Source organism: Ruditapes philippinarum, unplaced genomic scaffold (genome assembly GCF_026571515.1).
Source record: "Ruditapes philippinarum isolate M1 unplaced genomic scaffold, ASM2657151v2 ctg374_1_1_1_1, whole genome shotgun sequence".
Lineage (NCBI taxonomy): Eukaryota > Metazoa > Mollusca > Bivalvia > Venerida > Veneridae > Ruditapes > Ruditapes philippinarum.
Window position 1 is genome coordinate 297,391 of NW_026860247.1, and position 24,398 is coordinate 321,788.

Here is a 24,398-nt window from a genome sequence, read left to right on the forward strand (position 1 = left end):
CAAAATGTATGTTTTCCTTATTTAGAAGAGAGAAAAAATTTGATGATGTCTGTATGTAAATTATGAATTGTAAGGATTAATTAGCTGTGTAACTTCCATTAATTATGGTCTCGCTCATTCAAGCAGTATTTTTCAATCATTCACAAAAATTTAATTCAATGCTTGTTAGTATACGATCCTCATGTTTTCGAAGATTGGAAGTGTTTAAAACATTGGCAATTATCATGTGACTATTTACATAGAGGATATTTGTTTTGCATGCAAGATTGAATATATTTCACTGAGTGAACACCAGCTGTAATATTTTCACGAGTGGCTTACCCACCAGTGAAAATATAATAGCTGGTGTTCACAAATAAAATATATTTCAATCTTATATGTAACACAAATAAATTTCTTTTTTATTTCATGCTTTTTAAGTGATTTTAAGTATATTTTTACTGATTTCAAATAATGACGTCAAATTATCAATTTTAAAAATATAGGTCTGTTAATTTTCTCAAGTTTGTAAGATTTTTAACTTGAGTATGATGACATCGACTTATGTTTTCTTAAAGAAGCACACTTTAGGCATGACGGCTTTTATTTATGCCAGTTATTCCATTCAGTTATGATTTTCTTTTCATCTGCATTCAGAAATATTAATGCTACAGTGAAATTTATATTTTATAAATTTCAATGGTGTTTTATCAGAATATGATCATCTGTTACATTATAATAAAACACTGGAAAGCACGAAATAAATTCTGATAACGTTTTAACACTTTCCCTAACAATAACGTATTATTTATTTTCCTTTATTTATGAGCATTATGTCCGTATAATGTAAAGTTTCAATCATTATTTTTCCTGAAATTGTAATTGGTAATTGTTTTGGCATACACTGGATATATTTGTTAGCAGTCATAAACATTTAAGCCTAGATATTTCAGCTAATAACTCAATTGTACGAATAAGCTTGTCTTATCATGTGACCCAATGTTGAATTCAGTGCATTATTTCCCCCCGGGGAGTCTTTAACTAGAGGTATATGTTATAATTACATCTAATTATATCCACTGTGTTTCTACTAATTTATTTATAGAAAACCATGTCTGAACTGTCCGTTGTTCAGTATTTCTGTGGAATAGTCGGGGCATTTCATTGTTTTCACATTGACTAGGCTACGGACACACGTTTCCTCCTGTCTTATGATAAAACAAAGCAGGGGGTTTTTCGTGGGCCGCCCGTATTCTGAATACAGAAATATGCAATCGAATTTGGTATTCCATCATATATAATTATCAAACTTTGGGTAAGGTTGATACAAAATACGTTTTAGGCAAAACGTAGAAATCATGCTGTCTTGCAGTTACATAAGCCAATCTTTTGTTAGGAACAAACACTTTTCAAAAATTCAAATACCTTTATTTCATCAGACATAAAAATAATATAACAAAAACGAAGGTTATGAGAAAATTATATGTCAGTTGATTACATTATTATTACATTACAAATTTATTTATATCCTTCAATGATTATTACAACTGTACAGACACTGAAAAATACACAAAAAATTTATTTCGAAAAAAACTCTTTCACAGCAAAGTAAAACATGGTATATCGTTAATTCGATTGCAGCATGCTTGATGTCTACTTTTGTTCAGTCAATAAACATGTGCCTTCACTTGCTAGTTGTGTTGTTGTTGTCAATTTACCTACATACTACAATTAGTGGAATGAAAATATTTTCTCATACTGCACCTATTAGAAAAGGAGAAAAAAATATGACATAAACATTATATACTGATTCAACACAAACTTACCAGTGCAAAAATCATAAATACTATGACCTACCACTTGAAATGAACCTATGAAAATGGACAGAGGTCAGTTTTTGGAAAAGTGGTAAGATCATACAGGTGTTCATTCCAGTGCATCAGGTAAAGTTGATCCATCTTCCCAAAATCCTTGTTAAAAATGCCTATTTCTAACCAGTTAATACTCTTCAGTGCTGTTTTATAAAGCACCATGGGGTTAGTTGATGCGCCGCATCAACTAACCCTGAAACATAGAAAATAGGGTTAGTTGATGCGCCGCATCAACTAACCCCCTTTAGACTGAATACAGGGTTAGTCGATGCGCCGCATCAACTAACCCTATTTTCTATGTTTCAGGGTTAGTTGATGCGGCGCATCAACTAACCACCCCCTTTATACTATATAAGGGTTAGTTGATGCGGCGCATCAACTAACCCCCCTTTACATGGACTAAGACCCCATAGTTGATGCCAGGCAGCAACTAACCCCACATTAGATGAACTAACCCCCCTAAGTTGATGTGCCGCAACAACTAACCCCCCCTTAGATGAACTAAATCTCAGGAAATGATTTTTAAGTGTATTCCAGGTTTAATAATTATTCCATCTTCAAATAATACACTGTTTTAAAGAAATTTTAACTGAAACATGAAAAAACTGAAATAAAACACCATTACCGCGAGTTAAATGATGACATACTGTTTTCAAAATGGCCGACACACGGTCTACATCTGACAAATTAAAACTAATTTTGATTGAATATATTGTTGTTTCCTTGTGTCATATAGCAGAAAAATGACTAAATGATAGAGTTTATGACAGTTTTTGTAGTTTAAGTTTATTTTTTGTGTTCTTTACTGTTTTAAAGTGTTAAGTACCGTGAACTAAGAGGAGCACAGTATACTACTTTATTTTACTCTAATTATATTGAAATGTGCTTAATATACCACATCACATTTTTTCTTCATTTGTTTAACCTTAAGGAAAAACAAATGCTGAATTCCAGAACCGAAGAGAAAGGATAACACACAATGTGGTTTGAACTTACTTTCTTCTATCAAACACATCATTGATTTCAGCGTTGTATCTTCTATTATGTCATTTCCAAGCTGTAAACATGTAAACAATCTCTCTACTCTCCATCCAACATCACCATCATACCTGTAATATAAATAGTGAACAAGACTGGTCACTATAATTCATTCTCCTAAACTGACAACCTGAGGATATTTAAGACATAACATCAAAATAATTTCTGAGTGGCTCAAAAAAATAACAACTTTTCTAACACTTTAGTCTATCTAATAATGCATTCTTACTCATTTCCACGCTATAAATCTTAAATGGACTTGTCCATTTTTCAATTGAGACAGAACCATTCCTCATTTTTTGGGAAATATCAAAATATGTATGGACTGAATAGCGATAGTGAAAAGAAGTGACAGCTGATCTTAGTCTGCATTTGTTACATAGGTAAGACTCCTTAGTGGCCTGCATTCTAGGGGTAAATAAAAGTGGGGAAAAAAACCTTGATATTGATTCATCATTGTTCAAATACTGATCAAGGAACAGATTAAAATTGCAGTGCAGAAAACTAACATTCCTTTATTAACTTAAACCATACAGATGTATCCAATGCATCAAATATCTATAACTAAACATATCATAGTAATTCACTCAAGTTGTTAAGTTAAGCAAATAATTTGAACAGATCATAGTAAAATGTAGAAGTGGAACAGTAGATGATAAGTATTATACATGTAGTTCGAGCAAGTGCACTTTCTTTGGTAAAGAGGTCAAAATTGTACAAAATACAAGGTGGTGACATCAACTGACCTCTCTAGAATATTAAGTACCATAGTGATGACCTCTGACCTCCAGAATTTATCAGAAGATGTCTGTAATTGGGTAAATAGTTTGGCACAAACCGTTGTCACATTTGTCTCGTTGGTTATCTCGTACAACAGTTTGTGTGTCTGAAATATTCATCTACAACTTCCTCACAATAGTCACAACAACTGTTATAGTCAGCTTATTTGTATATACATGTACTTGCATATATATTGAAATGTGTTGTTTTAAGGACATGGTTTTACAAGTAAATTTGTTTTAGTTATATCCCTCCACCGAGTACTATTAAACCAGTCTTTGATGAGAAAATTCACAATTGACATAGATATGCTGAAGTCCAGTCAGTTGTTAAAAAATATTATTCTTTGTACATAATAAAAATTTAGGGCCATAACAGAGGTCATAACTCAATAGCTGATCGGGGACATGCCAATGATAGGATGCAAATTTCCTTTTCGTATTGATGGTTCCCATAGTCTTGTTGAAATCAATCCAGCAGTTGCAAAGTTGATAATAAAAGCTAATTTGTTGTTGAATATAATAAACCATAAGGTTATGAAGACCAGATAATTTTAATGTACATAAATTTTTTCATCAGATGCAGCTTTATACATACGCTCCATTCTCAGCTTACTGAATGCACTCACGCTACTTCAGACGTGAGCGTTAGTGAAACATTCGACCGACGCGCAGGAGAGTACTTTATACACTGCAAAAATTGACATTTCCAAATTCAAAACAGAACAAGTGTAATATGCTAACTCAAAAAAGTTAAGGTGTTGAAATTGTTACCTTTCGTTGAACATTCGTATCAGGATTATCCAAAGATTGAACAATAAGCTGTTGATAATCAAACGCGTATTTTGGGTTCACTCTCACCAACATGGTCAGTAACTTTACACCTGAATATAACAAGCCAAATAAACAGCACATGCCTATCTCTAAAGGATTAAGGGTTTGAGATCTAATGGGATCAGAAACCTATTTAGAGCTCTAATGGGGCCACAAACCAGTTTAGAACCCTAATAGGGATACAAACAAGTTTAAAGCCCTAATGGGGGTGATAAATGAGCTTAGAGTCCTAATGGGGTCATAAATGAGTTGAGATATCTAATGGGGGCACAAACGAGTCTAATAGGATCACAAACCAATTATAAGCTCTAATTGGGTCACAAGCCAGTTTAAAGTTAGAATTGGGTCATAAACCAGTATAGAGCCCTAATGAGGTCACAAACAAGTAAACATAAATGTAAGTTTCCAGAAGCAAATTTAGCAAATGATATTCATACTGAAAGACTTATGATACCAGTGGCAATGATGAAACAACCATAACATCTTCAAATTCCATAATCATGGGTCAAAGCTCCCCTATAGCTCCTCTTTTAACAAAAATATATGTTTTGTATAGGTATATAAATTCAAAAGTGATTTAATTCAGCTAAAAGTTTCTTCAAGACAGAACATTAAAGAAAATATTATTTTAAGTTAGTATGGATTTAGTATTGGATTTTATGAAATTACAGAAGTGTTGTGTTGTACCCTTAATGACTTCTACAAATTACAACCATGCCACTTATAAATAAGTTTTTGCAACTTTTAAATTTATAGAATAATTCTAGCTTTCACTATGGAATAATTCTAAATTAATCCACGGTGAAGTTCAAAATAATTCTGAAGTAAACTAAGGAATAATTCCAGAGTAGTAAACTGTTGAATAATCGCAGAAAAAATTGTGGGATGATTCTATGGTAAACCATGGAATTATTCTAAAGTAAACTGTAGAATAATGCCAGAGTTAACTATAGAGTAATTCTAGAGTAAACCGTGGCATAATTGTAGAATAAACAATGGAATTATTCTAGAGAAAACGGTGGAATAATTCTAGAGTTGACTGTAGAATAATTCAACCGTAAACTGTAATAATTCTAGAAATTAACTGTAGAATAATTCTAGATTAACTGTGGAATAATGCTAGAGTAAACTATATAATTATTCTGAAGTAAACTGTAGAATAATGTCGGGTAAAAGTATGGAATAATTTTAGAATATACTATGGAATAATTCTAGAATTTGATTGTAGACTAATACCAGAGTAAACTGTAGAATAATTCTAGAGTTAACTATGGAATAATTCTATAGTTTTTCAGCATGTGACCACAACTTCTTGTGTCGTGTTTTAACAAATATCTGAAGAGTTTATCCCATCATTTTTATACCTAATCAACATTTCTTACTATTGACAGTCATACGTTACACATAAAACATCCTGCATAAAACTGGTACATATACACATAACACATCCTGCATAAACTGGTATCAAAGGTACATACCTATAAATTTCATATTAGCATTGCTAGACAATATAAAGCCTCTGATATTCACGGCAGCTACATCTAATAGATGTTTTGGTGGGTTGATACTCAGTATACATTGCAAACATTCATATACTATAGCTGTAATCAACAAAGAAATTAAATGAAATACATGATATTGAAAAACTGTAGGTTCAATATTGAATATTCATCTAACAAGCTGAATAAATTTTTATTATGACAGACTGCAGACAAATAATATTACAAATAGTAATATTGCATTTTTGTAGAAGATCCTTACTGTAAATTGCCAATTACCTCTTCAAGTTAAATTTCTTTACAGAGCAAATCGTTAGAAAAGCTATCCAGTTAGGTAACAAACAATAAAAGTTCAACCCAAGCTGTCAACTTGAGTAAAAAAGATCGAACTAAACCTTACACTTTTTTCATGTGATTTTAGTAATGTCTTTTTTTACCAAAAATTTAAAACAGAAATAACAATGACATAGGCTAATGTACACAAGTCAACAAGAAATAATTTAGATGACTTGTAATATCAAAATGTAGATGATACAATTTACTCCTTCTAAAACAATCAGTAATTTAATGGCATTTACATGATTAAGTAAAACAAGTATCATTCCAGTTAAAGGAACTCTACTAAGGAAACAAAAGCCTAAAACATAAAAAAAATCTTACATTAATCAGCTGGGGCACCTAAAGCAGACATAATATTACATGCAAAAGATAATCAGGAAATATACCCAGAAATAAATTGAAAATCATATTTTATGCCCTTTTTAGCCCAATTTGATTGAAATGTGTTGCAACACTTTTAAATTTTGGGTTGTTTTTCACAATTAATTCTGAAAAAAAAAACAACAGAGTAAGTGAAAGATCTGCACACAAGTCTTTTTTAGTTTGTACAGAATTTATTTTCCTTGTTTAACGCAAGTTATTAGCTTATTGATACACTCTACAAATTGGTTCCTGGACCAAACCAGTACTGAGCTACAAGTCCACAAATTTCTTGCTCAAGGACTTATCCATGACATTTTTATCTGGCAGGACTTCAACTTACATAATGCAATCATTTCTTTTCTGCTTGTTCTTTGTAATATTTCCTTCAAAAATGGTACCAGGCTTGCAGCAAAGCTAAAATACAAAAAAACAACAACACCATAAACAATTACACAATTAAAAGCTTGTTATTACACTGAAACCAGAAAAATAGTAAATGCTAGAAAACTGAAAATAAATTAATTCTCCATGAGCCCAACATGTTTAAAATTTAGTAATACAAAAGAGTTTAAAATAATTTTTGAAATTTATAAAGAAAGGCTTTAACACGAGTATGGAAAATGAAAATAAAAATTATGATTTAGAATGCTGCAAAATAAGATACCAAAGAGATGTACATGTATATAATTAAATCCATTTCTCTAATGTTCCAGTTAGTAAAATGTTGTCTTCTGCATGTGTGCATGCTTCAAGTCATGCACATATGTGTGAGTGGGTAAAAACCTGTTGGAAACACAAGTGATTAGTCTTTGCCATCTGTATAGAGCCAGGCAAGGCAGGCAGTCTGACCAGGCTCTCTTTACTGTTGGCAGCTCAATTTATTGTATTTGAAATTAAAATTCTTTAATCTCAGACAGTTCTAAATGCAACCTAGACAAAATTGTTTACACAAATTCACCAGGTTAAGGTAAGAATATAAAAATCTCCCTCAACACTTTTTCAGTGAAATAAATGTGACAATGCCAAAAGGCAGCAATAAAGACAATGATCAATTCTATACAATCATGGGAATTTACCTCACCTAGTCACATGACTCCAGACTAACCAGTCCCCACTTAATGTTATGTGCAAAGTTCAGACAGCATTTATAACCACATCTAATAATGGGATTTGGTATGGCTAGACTGGGGATTAAATTCACTAACTCGAGCATAAGAGGCGGATACTTTACCACTTAACTATCACTGTAATTAAACAGTAATCTAACATCTGGATAATTACCTTTCATCCTGTTTGGCAAGTTTAGTCAGACATTTAATTATCTGAACCTGTAACCATGGAAACGGCACAGATTGATATTCAAACATGCTCGCCATTTTGTGTGAAGAAATCTGTGTGAGTATAGACACTAGAGTCTCTCCAAATCTTTGACATCTTGTAGGGTCTCTCTAAAGATAAATGACAAAATAGCATTTAAAACATTTTAAGCACACGTGTAGGATCTGACGCAAGGCAGTCTTTCATAAAAATCGCTTATGTTGAATATGTTTAAGAATGTTTTCAAGGTAGCCTTTGATGAGTTTTCTAATAAAAGCCTCTGGTAAAAACCCATAGAAGTATTACCAAGGAATGTTAAATTTGTTTTATTGTATCATTGGGAAAATAATCTATTTGTATTAATAAATCATGAAATTACAAAACTATACAATTATTTTCAGTTCATGACATGAAATAACATTAATGGGGAAAAATGAAATTATCATATGCTCCTGACAGAATACTAACATACAATTTGTTCATGAAAGACAATATAAATAATGGGTTCATGAGATAAAATGATTAGTTTGTGTTTTACGTCTCACTGACACAGTATAGGTCATATGGCAACATTTCAGCTTTACTGGTGGAGGTAGACCTCCGGTGCCCTTCCATGCTTTATTTCTTGCATGTACGGGCAACTGAGTAGAACCACTGACGTTCTGTAAGCTAGCTGGATAGCTTCCTCACATAAAAGAATCCAAAGTCCCTGTCGGGATTCGAACCCACAGCGGTGAGGGGCAAGTGGTTTGAAGTGAACGAGCTTAACCACTCGGCCACTATGCTCAAGTATTGTATTTAAAATAATTGTACATGTATTGAAGTTTCGCTCTCTTCTGTACATTTCAAACTACGGATATATATACTAGTATCTAGTATTAAAACTAGCCTTGGTAATAACATCAAAAAATCCTGAGAAAACTTTTGGATTTTATTTTTATTTCACACAATTTATTTAAGAGCAATATGACATGATATGTTGAACAAATATAATACATGGGTGAAATTGTATACTACATTTTTACATAATTTTTACAATGGTTAATACAATACACCAGTAAGCAGGCTCTTTTAAATAGAATTTCTATTTGAAAGGCCCTGCAGTAAGTAACCTTTATGAAATGAATCCTACCTTGTTTTAAGTACAAACTGTACAGCAAGACACAAGCAATCGAATAACTAGTGGTTGCATTTCTTAAATATTCTATAATGTAGATTTGAATCTACATGTATTAATACAATGAACATAGAATGAATTAAAAAGAAATGACAATGAAAATAAATGGACATTTAATCTAGCTGAATAGCTTTCTCACATACAAGATTCCAAAGTCCCAGTTGGGATGCGAACCCACAGCTATGAGGAGCATGAGACAAAATGAAAACAAAATTACAAAGTTTTAATATAGAAGCTATGAAATAACGCTACAAAAAGACATAAATAGTTCACCTCTATAGCATGTTGAATGATATGAACAGCTGCTGCCATGACACCTGGATCTTTATCATACAACATTCTCTCTAAATCCTCCTGTCTATGTTCCAACAAATCAGGGGCAAGTAACTGGAACTGATGTAAACATAGCACAGCCTTCTGTCTCACTAACTCTCTATAGGAAAAAGTATGCTAATCAGTAGATTGTGTATACTATACAGTGGTACAAATATTTCAAAGTATTCCATGTATTATATAAATGTAATACTGCACATTTGTAACGTCACTTTTCATTGGATAATCATGATGTTTAAGTAGTTTTATATACATGGCTAATGTCAATTTATCAAAAAAATCTCACTTTTTTTCTCTAAAAGATGATGCTTTCTGTATTATAAAATAAATATTTCTGACAGGTTATATGGTCGTATATAAATGTTGTTTTTTTTAATTATATCCCGAGCTGCTTTTCCAAACAACTTTTTATATTATATGTTATTTTGGTTTTGGAGTTATATATGTGGATATATTACCTGTTAAGATTTTATATCACCCGAGCCGTTAGGCGAGGGTGATATTTTATCTTGGCAGGTAATATATCAACATATATCACTCCAAAACCAAAATAATAATTTTATTACCCTTCCCCTGCCGAGTTTAGACGATTTTTAAAATAATCATTGCTGTTTCAAATGAAACATCGAAATAAGATTCCCTTTAGGATACCTCTTCGTCACAACATGACGTCACATAAATACATGACGTATTTTTCCCGTACCTTACAAAAGTAAACAAGAGAAAAGGAGAAGTCTATTGAACGCACTTTTTTGTAATTAATATCAAGCTTTCACAAGGTCATATTTGTTTTCGATACTGATGGTTATATGTATCATAACTCTACTTTGGTAAATATTTATCATTTGACAGTTAAAAAGTGTTTTTAAATCGGAATTTACACCGCGTAAAATCGAACCGTACGCGCATCATCTCCGCGCATGTTGTTTACAACGTTGGGTACCAAACGGGGAAATTTAGTGTGTATATTACCCGTCTGGCTGGGTTATATCAATTTCTTTCGGGTGATCAATATCCAATCAAAAAGGCGGAAAAAATCTGGAAGGGTAATAAATCTTTATAACTTATAAAATATGAGCTTTTCCACAAGGTTTCAACACCATTTCTTAAACTGCTGATCTCCTTGTGAAATATTCATGTACTTGCAATAATTTTATCATTTTGTTAACTTTTTATAAATGTATATAATTTCTATGTTACTTTTGAATACTTAAGCAGTGTGGACAAATGTGACATCCCTCCCTCCTCATACACCCTTAGTGTTTTTTCTCCATTAATTGGGAAGAAGCCTTAGCCTATTGACTTTGGAAAGGATTACTGCTTAAATTGCTAATTTTGGAAGTAAAAAAACTGGTTTAAGTTCAGATTTTTGGGAAAACTGCATTATTTTAAAGGAAATTTAAAGCCTCTGTTATAAAATGTGGGATAAAACACTGACCCTGACACATCTAAACAAGAGCCCGGTTTGAGCCGGGTGATGCTCCCCGAATAGGTTTTGGACACAGGAAAGAACAACTCTTGTAGTTTCAGAGTTATGTCCCTGGAAAATGTTCAAAGTGCAATAATTACAAAATTAGGCAAGGCAGAGTTACTGTTCTTTGCAGTGCACTTCTAATCACTGTGATCTATCAACCTACAAAGTTTCTTGTTGATATCTCTTATGGTTTCCGAGTTATGTTCCGGACAACTTCAAAAAGTAAAAATAAACAAAGGGCAATAATCCCAGAATTAGGCAAGGCAGAGTTATGATTTTTGTGCACTGCCATCTACCCATTGACATATATTTACCTACAAAGTTTCATGTTGATATCTCTTATAGTTTTACAGCTATGTCCAGTACAAGATTTTTCTAAAAGGGGAAATAATTCAAAAATGAGGCTTAACAGAGTTATGGTTCTTTTGCACTGCACTTCTACTCAATGAGATCTATCTACCTACAATGTTTCATCTTGATATCTCTTATAGTTTAAGAGTTATGTTCCGGAAAAAAGTTCAAAGTGTTGAAATTAACAAAGGGCAGTAACTCCAAAATTAGGACAAAAAGAGTTATTGTTCTTATGCACTGCACATCTACCCATTGAGATCTATTCACCTACAAAGTTTCATGTTGATATCTCTTATAGTTTTAGAGTTATGCCCCGGAACAAGATTTTTCTATAAGGGGAGATAATTCAAAAACCGGGCAAAATAGAGTTATGGTTCTTTGACATTGCACTCCCCCTCAATGCCCTCTACCACTGTATGAAGTTTAAACAAATTATCTCCAAGGGTTTTCAAGTTATGCTCCAGACAAGACAATGGATGGACGGACGGACAGACGGACAAGGCGCCGACTATATGCTCCCCGAAATTTTTCGGGGAGCATAAAAATGTTGCCATGTTTTGCAAAGTGTAATGCATTACATTTTGCTTGTTCATTACTAATTTACAGTTGTAGTAACTTGTTTGTTTTTCTGTTACTCTATGCCAATTTAAACAAATATTTTGGTCATACCTTTGCAGCTGATCCATCACACTGACTTCCCTGGATAAATAACTTGTAATTATCAATTTTTTTGCATGTGATAGGCTACTTATCCAACATGATTTCTTAATCAGTGGTGAAAGACATATGACTATTAGACTGAATGTCCAAGACCGGTTGTCACAGAGAAATATTGCCGCGCCCGTGGATAGAACCAGTGATCACTGAATTACTGATCAAATGCTCTCCCTATTGATCTAAGTGGGCAAACTCATGACATATAACATGTATAATAAATGTAATATCAATTTGTTAAATGTAGTATAAAAATATTATGAAGACAAACCTTGAATGTTTTAGATTAGATAGGACTCCATCTAGAATGTAGGGTATTGAATGAACTGCTGTCAGCTGACTACATGCTGACAAACCCATTAATATTTCTAGAAGGTTAGAGCTGGTTATATTCTGTAAATCACAAAGAAAAAATGAAATTAAGTTAAAATATCATCTTTCTTTGGTATCAAAAAAATACATACTTATATAGCACAGATGGTTATTATGAAAAAAATGTTTGACCAAAAAAGATTTTTTTTTTCAAATTCTAATACATGTATTATTATTTTGTAATACAAGTATAATTTTAAGTCAAAAGATTATGTAACTGCAAATCAAGGCTACTGAAGGTTTGACTATAAAATATCATAATTATGCTAAATCATAATCTATGCCATACCATTGGGCACATATGTGGTACGATGATTGAGATGGTCTTTTTTGTGGGTGTTAGAACACATTGTAATGGATTATATAAAATATTTTCAGTCAGTTTCCAAATAACTTTGTTATATTGCTCCACAAGATGAATGGTCAAGAAAACAAACCTTTTGGAATGTACACATAAGTAGCAAGGTGATTTCATCAGTTCGGTTCATTAGAAGACAACTGATCATAAAACCTGAAAAAAGAAGGAAACAAAAGTGATGCCATTAATTTTAGCTGGCAATTACTCATTGAAATATTGTCATGGATTAAAGTATATATTCTGTATCTAATTTTATCCCTTGCAACTAAAACTTCAAAATTTAGCTCTTTATTTCATACAACTTGGTCAGTTACATGACCATATCACCAAGTCCCATATCAAATATTTAGGGAAAAAAAAACGTTTCATTCCTACAATGATATTTAACAATTTTGATAAACATTTTTATACAAGGTCAAATTGGCATAAAATTACTCATACAGGAAAAAAGGAACTTTTTATATACATTGTAACCATTATAATATTCATTTTATATACCTTGTTTGTATTGTACAATTTACATACATGTAAGTAACACTACAGAAATCTTTCAAGAAGCATTTTACTTTAAACAGAAAAGTGATATTAAACCATTTCTGACATAAAGATTATCATTAATATAACTTTTGTACTTTTATTTTATGCTAACTACTTTCAATAAATCTCAGCTTAGGCCTATTAGTAGCATACAATTATAAAAAAAAATCTTCATATATGTAACAGAAGTGGTTCACCCCACCATGGTCATATTTAAATCGAGGTTGGCTGGGCCAAGATTTATTAAACTACTGAAGGGGCTTACTAGACAATGCTTAAGCTCTAGGCCTTATAATTTCAGAGAAAATAAATTAAGGCCTTTTCTTGTACATGCTTATTATGCTAACAGTTTTAGGCCCTTTAATTCCAGAAGATTTTTTTCTAAACAATTTTTCATCCCTAAAGACAACATAGCATGGATTCTACAGAATCTTACCTGTTTTACTGTCAATAGGATCCATACGTCCGGCAAGCTTTGCACCTTCAATGCAACCAAACTCCACATCATAACCTATCATCCTAGCATATACCAGCCTCCAGAGGTAGTCCCTCATCTGAGCCTGCAATGAATATGCAATAAATACACATTCTGTAATACAATGAAAAATTATACTTCATATTACTATCACAAATCATATAATTACTTAAAGCTAAAACAAATACCAGAATTACTGGGTTTAATGAGAAGGATAGAATCTAATTAATTCATTGCAGCACTCATGCAAAAAATAGAAGAAGAAGGGAAAAACAAAGGACATGAATAAAGACAAAAAAAACCAACAAAGTAATTAATAAAATACAAAGTAAAAGTACAGCCTTTTTTCAAGAAGAAATGTGAACATTTATTTCTTTGTAAATTACAACAATTTATGATGCATTACAGCCCATGTTCAGGTGACATTGCTTCTTCCAAGTTTCACTTACAAGCAGGTTCCTCTATATCTTAAGCCCAGGAGATGGGGCACCTGCTTAGAGCCATTATCCTTCTATAAGCTCCCAGGTTAATAATTCTAGCACATAAGAATTCTGCACAGAATGCATAAAACATGTACCTGAGATGCATCTCCTATACTTGACTTTATTGTCTGCAATTCCCTGTTGACAATCTGTTGCTCATCCTTTAAAAAATGAAAGAAAATACTGAACTTCACTGAACATGACAAATAAATATTAAACATAAAAATGTTTAAACCATCTATTGTTAGTACCATATCCATGAATCATGATTATTGCACTAGCTTTGTGCCGTGATACAATGCTGAGGTTTACATCGATACATGGTGTTACATCTTTTTATTGTCTAATTTAACTGTTTAAACAGAACTGTAACTTCTAAGAGTTGTAATTGCTTATTGTTTTAATTATTACATTGTAAAATATATAAAGCAAAAGGAATGATGTAAAAATACTCATTCTAAGATTTAAAGTTTGTTGGAATTAAGATCTAATATCGAATAAACAGAACTATGGTATCACGATACTGTATCATGAAACAAGAATATTATTTTGATAATATCATTATGCGAGGTCTCGCGTGGCCCCTAAATATCATGGCCGACTGTAGTCGGCGTAAATGATGTTTTACAGTTAAATAGGCAATTTTAATGACGGTATCAATATCTTAATACTTGAATTGGTAATTAGAACAATGTTAAAATAATTGTTTTATCGTAAAATGCACAAGAATTGATTGGGTCAAGTGAATTTTGCAAGTGAAAAATAAGGTTAAATCAACTTATGTTATTCTGGTTAGGTTTCGTAACGGGTCTAATCCAAAACTTTAATGCCGCATCAGATGAGAAACAAAAATTTTAAATAGGGGCTTATAAAGTTTTGGAAGCCAGAACTACAAATAAATAAAAGAACATAATGCACATGTCACATCTATGCCACCTTAGCTAAGTGATGCACATAGTCATTCGAACCAATTTAGTGGCCTCTTGAAATCACCAGGAATAAATGGTTGCTGCAATTCTGATGCCTTACCAGTTCAATCCTTACAAGCAACCTCTCAGCAACAGGAATCTGTTTAATTAGGCATAATCAAAACTCTGAAATTTAATATCCAATGTCTCTGAAATTACCCAATATCAGTTTTAAAGAAGCAAAGTGACCGTAATTGGTGTTATATAATGACTTACATATTTGTTTTTTGCTCTGTGAACTGACTGAACGAACAGCTCGAATCCCCGTGATATTCCCTCAATAGATTTTTCAGTGGGTGGGGAAGTCCCAACTAAGTTTCCGAAGAATTTCGGCAATACTGAAAAACTCTTATTTGACATGTTCTCAAATCAATATATATTTACAAAGTACAAACTGTTATGACATGATGATATCTTATTAATTCAAAGGAGATCTTATTTTCTATCTTCTTCAGACTCTATTTTTATTATTTTTTTGTTGGACTTTGCTAGCTTTGTTGACAATTTACACGGTGTATTATTTCAGCACGTTGTGATATTTTAAGTGATGGTGAAACACCACGAAATATTATCAAAAATTTGACATTGCCATACTGTACAGATTATCTAGAAATAGTTGAAATATATGTGATTTTATATTTAAAAAAAAAAAAGAAAGAAAAGAAAGAAAGAAAGTAAAAAAACTCTTCTTAAGACCACCCCTGAAAATCTTATTAAGACCAATTTTTAAAGCCACTCTTTCAACCGTTGTGATAAATTAGTCCAGCTAATTAGACTTGTAAAAGAGACGTCGGGGCGATGTCTTTTCAGTAAAGGAAAAAAAAATTTGTAAAAAAAGGATCAAAAAAGGGCCCCGCCGAATTAAAATTTGGGTAGTGATAAAATTTAAAAATTTTTCAAAATTTTTACAAAATTTCAAAAAAAATGGGTTTAAATTCCCCAACTTTAAAGGCCCGAACTCCACGAGGTCCAAAAACTGAAACATATAAAATTTTAATTTCTTTTAAGTTACATAGATAACTTGGGGGAAATTAAAACGAAGGGGTGGGAAAAATAGAAATATACTCCCAAAAAATTGGAAAAAACGTAATTTGTGGGAAATTTTTGCCCGAATTTTTGTGAATAACGTTGCAAGCCCTTTCCCAAATTTTGGGAAAATTTTTTTTCAATAAAAATAATCAAATTTAGTTCTGGAAAAAACATTGAGAAATGATTTAAATTTTTTATACAAGTTTGGGCTAAAAATAAAAATAAACCCAAACAAAAACTCGAAAAAATTTATCTCCAGTCCCGTCATTATTAAAAACCTAAGAAATCCAAAAGTTATATGATTCTACGTTTTTGGACCTCAGTGGAGTTCCTTTAAAGTTTGGGAACTTAACCATTTATTTGCTATAAAGATTTGCGTTTTCTAAAAATATGATAACGATAAACTCTCTTTACTTCTCTTTGATATAGAGACCACCCTGTTTGCATTCCAAATTGCCACATATATACGTACACGTACCATTTCGATATGTTGAGACTTTGTCATTAATCAGAGTTTTATATTAGGATCGAAATGCGATTATTAGCATTAATTACTTTTTCTTGAAAAATAAATTTGTCTCGAGCATTAATTGATTGCTTCTGAAAATATTATTCTTAGCACATTGTACAAATTAGCAGTGCAAATTTGTGTTCGAAAGTCATACGAATTTGATAAGTCGACTAAAAAAAACAGATTCTAGATGATTATGGATTTTCTGATATATTTGTAAATAGTAATGATTGTTTATCTGCAAAACATTTCCACGAATTTCGGATATAACAACTCAATTTGCTGTGTCCCTAGAAATTCGTTTTAAGCATATTTCACTATAATCCATCAGCCCAATTTTGTATTTTCAATATTTTCTTTAAGGACATTGAATTACCATAAAACCAAATGGTACATCAATGCATGAAATTCAAAATCGGCACTTAAATTATATGCATTGTAACACCTGTTCGAAAGTCAGAAATATATCTTAATAATACTATTTTGAGTTGCGTGTGTTTTTTGTTGTTGTTGTTGTTGTTTTCTTTTAGAACAAACGGCTTCATTTTGATAATTCCAGGACATTGTATAATCTTAATAAACAACCCCTTGCATGTGACTGAGAGGTTGCCTCTAAAAGTTGTTGCATTAGAAATGCAGCGACCGTTTAATCCTGCGTGATCGTAAAAGGCGACTAAATGGGCTTGAATATCTGGAGTCTATGCATCTCTTAGCTCCAGCAAGGTAGGTGGTTTTGACCCTTAGCTGGTAGTGCTTTATGATATGTGTATAAACATATGGTAAATGCGTTTATGTATTAAAAATCAATAAATATACAACAATTTTGCATTAATTGTTCATGTAATGTATATTTTTGTATGTATGCACATGTATATGTGTGTATGTATGTGTATATGTATATATAAGAGACCTATAAGTTAGTGGTTCAAAGATAAATTTTGATATGAAAATGTTCATTATGTAACTACTTAAGAAAACTTCGACTGGTATTTGCTTTATCAATAAAAATTGATCTTCTCCAAACTTTTATGATTGTTGATATTATGTATATATGTTTATGTTCTGTTCGTTATTGTGCATGTCCTTGTGGGCTTTAAAGCCTATTGAAATAAATAAGATGTCTACTCTCTACTTTAAGTTTGTAACACCCACGACATTAGCCAAAATCATCCTTCCCGTTCCGGCGCCAAATGTCCTAAATTGTGTTAGTGCACCGTAAAACCAAACAAGACAAAAAAGAATCTACAAAACACTTATTTATTTTTCCTCGGCTAGATTCTTGAATACCTGAAGACTATATAGTCAAAGTGAAACTTTGTACGAGGTAAGAGTTAAGTGCTACACGGAGTGTTTTATGACACTATTTATCTACATTTTGGTATTTTAAATGCCAATAAAACACTCCAATGTATCATTTATACTTTTATGTTGTATAACCTAAGATCACAGTTGTTTACAATACAGCAGATAACGGCACTGTTAAATGGTAAAATGTCCTGTCACATGTTTCTAAAACGCAATTGTGGATAATTTCAATATTGAATAAAGTTTTTAGTAGGAAAGTATAATGAATATTAAGTAGTGACAAATTAAATATACAATTTCGATCATTGTTTGTGATTTTTCGATGTCGGCGACGCATTTGTTTCAAATCGCTTTCACCTCTGAACTGGATACTTCTTCTTGCCTGCATGAAAGATTTCCTCCGGGACGTAAAATTGGAAGTTCAAACTGCGAGGAGAAAAATAATCTCAATAGATATGAATATCAAGAGGCAGGAATTGACCAACAGTGTATAATGACGGACCCAAATGATGCTAGTAAATGTAAGGATGGTTCTGTGAACTTAAAGTTACCAATGCTTTATTCGGACAAATCTTTCATGCAAAGGAAAGGCTCAACTTGCTCGTATGTCAATAATCATAAGACTTATCTTAAAATGAAAGGTTTTGATGTAAATCACTTGTATTCCTTGAGAAGGAATCAGATGAAGGTTGATACAAAAGCAAATGGTTTGAAACATTCTAATGTTGAACATGCAGACCTGACAAAACTGTCGAAAAGCGACATGACCATTATAGAAGCAGGGAAAAGTGCACTATCAACGGAAAAAGAGGCCAGTTCTAAGAAGGAAGCGGAGAGAGTCTGGCGACCAAATGATTCTAGAAAACAAAGCTATGGACATATGAAAGCTGATGAAACACAAATGTATAATCAAAGAAGAGTTGGTTATCTGTCAAGTAAGCGTTTAGGCAAGGTTATGACAAGGACGCATCTAAGATCCCTGCTTGCTGTAGATGAACCTGGCGTTCCAAGTACATATTATATGGATTTCATAGACCATGGTTGCAAATAATTAACGTGTTTTTTCCATGATGCAATGAAAAACAATTTATTCAGTTATCTGGTAATTTTATTAACTTGTTGTACAAAAATTGTTTTTTTTTAAATTTGTTTTTAACGGTCGGAATTAATTATCAGTTATCTATGTAAAAATTCTATATGCTAAATAAACAAATGTACGTTGTATCACCAAACACATTAATAAATTTGGAGTATATCAAGTATAAAATTAGAAATAAGAAGGTAATACCACAATCTATATTGTAGTAATTCTTTGAACACATTGTCTGCTTTATTTGAATGTACTTGTTGTAACCTATTTTAGAGATAAGCGATGTAATGATTTTAATCCCTAGAAAATATGCTTGTATCATTAAATTTTAACGACAATCTCAATACATAAAGGAAATGTAAAAATGATTTTAAGTACTATATAATCGATTATTTTAAAACATTAAGTAAGTTTTACTAGTTTTGATAGGGAAAAAACTAAAAGAAGAACTTCTTCTTTTATGAAATGGTAAAGGATTTTAGGTAAAATCAATGCGATCGACTAGCACCTTTGTACCAAAAGACACAAAATAAAATAAAAAAAACTTTTCGGATACTCTCAGTAGATTATCTTCAGTGTATATCGGTATAATATTATATGATAATTGATGTGTTCAATTGATATAACTTATATATTTTTGCATATTTATCAAGCATATATACAAGTGTAGATGAATACGTAAGTGTACCGAAACACGACATTTTCATTTAGAATTATTTCTTGCAGTGTTTTCAAGATCTAAACAAAAGTCCGAAATAACCTAGCTATGCAAGTAAAAGTAGTTTTATTTCGCCCGAGAATCTTTTTTAAAGATACTTCTTGTTTAAATACATATATTTAGTGGTTTAATAAATATTTGTTGGCCATATTAAAATTTTTGCACCTCATAAATTTTTTAAAACACGATTTTTAAAAATGCTTTTATATTTTTATTGGACAAATACATTTTTAGTAAAACAATTTATTTGACATTGGACAATTCAACGTTTGTCACTCCATAGACGGGAATAATTCAACGTTTGTCACTCCATAGATGGGAATAATTCAACGTTTGTCACTCCATAGACGGAACAAAGTAGAATAAATATGAGCGGTATCTTTCAGTATAAAACTGAATGTATAAAATAATCTTCTAAACCTAATTTATTGTTCGCTTCGTCATCTTGGCGTCTTTATAACGTGTAATTAATAAAATCAAACTATTGATATATTGAACAAGACTTCGATTTCAACAATTTATTTTCACCGTTATCTGTGACTGAAGTAGATAATTGAAATCATATATCACTTTCGCTTTATTCCCTACATATACTTCTTCAAGATCCGGAAACACTCAAAGTCATTGTTTATTTCTTGAAAAAAGGTTCACCATTACAAATATCTATCATACAATAGACAAATTTTCAATGATAGATATGTTGTCTGGTTGCAATAATTCAACGGGATAAAAAATGGTATACGTGGTTACACCGGAAAACTACGAGTGAATCACCGGGACGAATATCAATCTGTACTATGTTGCAGTTCGGATTGGAACATCCGGCCCGAGACTTAGGGTGCGGTAACGATGTTTGCCACATCATATGATATATTTTAACAAGCTTATTGACAGGAGCGATCCAAATTACAATGTTTAACTATTGCCGCCATAAAGTAATACTGACAATGCATCTACATATAACCATTTGTCACCCATTCATTTTCCGTTTTCTTTCATGTCAGTGTTTCAGATACTTCACATACGTGTTATTTCTTTTATTTATTTTAGAAACCGAGGGAACTGTTTTACAACTTAATTAAACTCTAGCTATACATATGTGTACCTACTTTAGAGAGGGAAACTATGATATGCAAATGAGGACACGTGGGGTCCTAACATAAACCTATGGTACGGTATCCCGTTACGACCATCGTCGCATACTTTTACATCGATACAACGATGCGATACTACGATGATGAAAATAGAAAGCACGATACCACGACGGTGAGAATTAGAGAGGATGAATATTTTTGTAAATATATAATATATCTCACTAAGACTAAGATTAAATTTAAAAATAAAACGTTTTCAAGAACGCAAAACGCGAGTGAAAATATAAACGTAAGATTTTATTACCCTTCCAGATTTTTTCCGCCTTTTTGATTGGATATTGATCACCCGAAAGAAATTGATATAACCGAGCCAGACGGGTAATATACACACTAATTTTCCCCGTTTGGTACCCAACGTTGTAAACAATATGCGCTGAGGTGATGCGCGTACGGTTCGATTTTACGCGGTGTAAATTCCGATTTAAAAGCACTTTTTAACTGTCAAATGATAAATATTTACCAAAGTAGAGTAATGGTATATATAACCATCAGTATCGAAAACAAATATGACCTTGTGAAAGCTTGATATTAATTACAAAAAAGTGCGTTCAACAGACTACTCCTTTTCTCTTGTTTACTTTCGTAAGGTACGGGAAAAATACGTCATGTATTTATGTGACGTCATGTTGTGACGAAGAGGTATCCTAAAGGGAATCTTATTTCGACGTTTCATTTGAAACAGCAATGATTTTTTAAAAAATCGTCTAAACTCGGCAGGGGAAGGGTAATAAAATTATTATTTTGGTTTTGGAGTGATATATGTGGATATATTACCTGCCAAGATAAAATATCACCCTCGCCTAACGGCTCGGGTGATATAAAATCTTAACAGGTAATATATCCACATATATCACTCCAAAACCAAAATAACATATAATATAACGGTATATCTTACAAAAAGTGTGATATGGCTTATATCTTGATGATATTTTTTCAATATCGCATTGAAGAGCATACGATAAATATTGATAAATAGATAAATATATATAATCAAATTGGGGACGGACATCATGCCGTTACATAACAAACGAATTTAATGTAACTCATTTTCACCAAGTTTAGAAGGAATCGCAGCATATTGAGAAACAATAAAAACAATTTGCTAGTATAAAAAGTCTTTTAACTTTTATTTCTTATTAAATTCATCCGAATACTTGTCCTGGAGTACTTGTACAAATACCATAGCCATGTCCAAGTAAAAGCAGCTCTGCTTGATGAACGGGGTCACCTCCTAATCCGGGAGTGAAATGGATCTCATCGCATGTTAGACCTGAAATAATAAGTCTTGTATAAAAAAAGGAATTATACGGGAACTGTCCATTATATCAATTGTGTGGATATCTAAATAAAAAAAAAAGTCAGCAATAATATAGTAGCCCATACGGAATACCATACATACATAGATCTATTTTGCGATCTATAAATTTTTTTACAATATCATTTTAAATCATTATAGTGTATTTTCGATTTTTGAGAATTAAGAAACAATGCCATCTGAGTCATTGATCTTTCTGTAAAATTATCGAAAACATGAAAGAAATTGCTTAGTTCTCAATAGTAGAGCTCGTTTTTTTTAACAAACATGCATTTGCTAACGTTATGCAATCCCCTACGCAGTGATATCCCCCTTATCAGTTGAGAGAATCTGCCAAGGGAGGTAATCAATGTGAGATGTGCGTCAGGGGAGATATCTAGAGCATCCTCTCGGTAAATTCTCGATTACGTACCTTGTTTACAACCACATGGATACAGCATCACTGTGTGGTTATGATTTGGGAGGTGACATCCTTGTGATTCGTTTTGAAACTGGTGACATTTGGCTCCATGTAGCCGGTCAGAGTAACAACATCCGCCTGGGCAATCCGAATCTTGCGTACAGGACTGTGCCTTAAATTATATGGTCAGAAAAATCATGATACAAGAACTACACTGGATGAACTTCAAAAGCAAACGTGATATAACTTTCTTTTTGACAAGATAACGATATACATTATATGACAATAGAAACGTTATTGTATCGTTAGGGTGAATGACGCAACGTGTTGCAGATGTATAAATCAAGCCCCCACAATGTAACAAAATATATACTTACTAGTACAAAGTATATAGAAAAAGTCACGATGAATATTGCACAAAATCTCATTTTAAAATTTGATATGTTGTCAATTTTGTCAACTCAATTCAACTGGTTTGATCAAGGCAAACGTAAAGATAAGACCACTATATTTCGACATTCGGACACATTTTAACTTGTGGTGTGTCAGATAATGAACTTTCACCGTAGGAGGCACAATTTCGGCACATCCGATGGGAATTACAACCTGCTTATCATTTCATTAGAGAGATAGCTACGTTGATGTAACGTAGACTGTTATGCACATGGACCTAATTTAATTAACGGTCACTGTCCTGACATAATATATATATATTGGCCTCCGTGACCGAGTGTGAATCCCATTTCTTTTACTCACTGATTAAGCAATGTATGGGCTAAGCTTTTCTTATTACTGTAGATAAAAAAGTTCCGTCAAAATTTGTGAATGCGTATTAAGGTGTGCAAACTAATAAGGGTTATTTGGAAGTAAACTTTCCACCAGTCAATAGGTACTTAATTTGTCGGCCTATATAGCTATTAATTGTAGCAAATTTGAAAATATTTCACGTTTTGAACTATATGAAATTCATTGCGAACTAGAACATTTTACCTTCGCTACATCTTATGAACTGTAAAAACAAAGCTTTATTTGTTCACTGGGAAATAATAATAATTTAATTTGGCTCAATTTTGCTGATTGTTCAAACTTATTTAAACAACTAGTTCGCTTCCATGAGCTCAACAATACTAGTACCATACGAGTTAATATTGTTGTGACCCCAGCAACCACCGGGCCACCGCTTCATGATAACTAGTTAGGACATTCACATATTTTGAATTCGTTCACCAACTTTTTATTTTATTACTAGTTTCCATCTGAATAGTATATTTGTTTGTTTGTTTGTTTAATTGGGCTATACTTCACACCGACACATTAATTATAGGTCATATGGCGACGTTCCAGGCCCTTCCGTGCATTATTTCAGGCACGAATGGGCACCTGAGTAGAAACACCGACGTTCCGTAAGCTAGCTGGATAGCTTCCTCACATGAAAGAATCCAAAGTCCCTGTCCGGATTCGAACCCACAGCGGTGGGGGACAAGTGCTGAATAGTATATACATGTCTTGCAACTTTAAGGCCTGATAGTTTTATTAAAATAAGATTGCATAAGTCCAACAATGTTACTTAAAAATATTCCCGAATAAACGTAAAATAAATATTTAAGAGCGTTTTA

General features: G+C 32.3%; 2 protein-coding genes across 2 annotated transcripts in view; both read right to left on the reverse strand.

The window, feature by feature from the left end:
- The window catches only part of LOC132759374 (AP-4 complex subunit epsilon-1-like), a 28,616-nt gene extending 12,836 nt beyond the window's left edge, over positions 1-15,780 (reverse strand). Inside the window, exons 1-12 of the mRNA XM_060751139.1 lie at positions 15,477-15,780; positions 14,388-14,453; positions 13,772-13,895; positions 12,878-12,951; positions 12,340-12,461; positions 9,470-9,629; positions 7,984-8,150; positions 7,043-7,116; positions 5,980-6,102; positions 4,442-4,551; positions 3,635-3,774; positions 2,847-2,959 (exon numbers count right to left, since the gene is read on the reverse strand). Coding sequence (XP_060607122.1) covers positions 2,847-2,959; positions 3,635-3,774; positions 4,442-4,551; positions 5,980-6,102; positions 7,043-7,116; positions 7,984-8,150; positions 9,470-9,629; positions 12,340-12,461; positions 12,878-12,951; positions 13,772-13,895; positions 14,388-14,453; positions 15,477-15,620 — 1,417 coding nt within the window. The 5' untranslated portion in view covers positions 15,621-15,780. The remainder of the gene's footprint in view (positions 1-2,846; positions 2,960-3,634; positions 3,775-4,441; positions 4,552-5,979; positions 6,103-7,042; positions 7,117-7,983; positions 8,151-9,469; positions 9,630-12,339; positions 12,462-12,877; positions 12,952-13,771; positions 13,896-14,387; positions 14,454-15,476) is intronic.
- Positions 15,781-22,175: 6,395 nt separating this feature from the next.
- LOC132759381 (U19-ctenitoxin-Pn1a-like) lies at positions 22,176-23,318 on the reverse strand. Its single transcript, XM_060751145.1, has 3 exons — positions 23,160-23,318; positions 22,795-22,954; positions 22,176-22,337 (listed from the first exon to the last, which is right to left on the reverse strand). Exons 1-3 carry the CDS (start codon positions 23,208-23,210, stop codon positions 22,210-22,212), a joined length of 339 nt encoding a protein of 112 aa, XP_060607128.1. The 5' UTR covers positions 23,211-23,318; the 3' UTR covers positions 22,176-22,209.
- Positions 23,319-24,398: the final 1,080 nt, after the last annotated feature.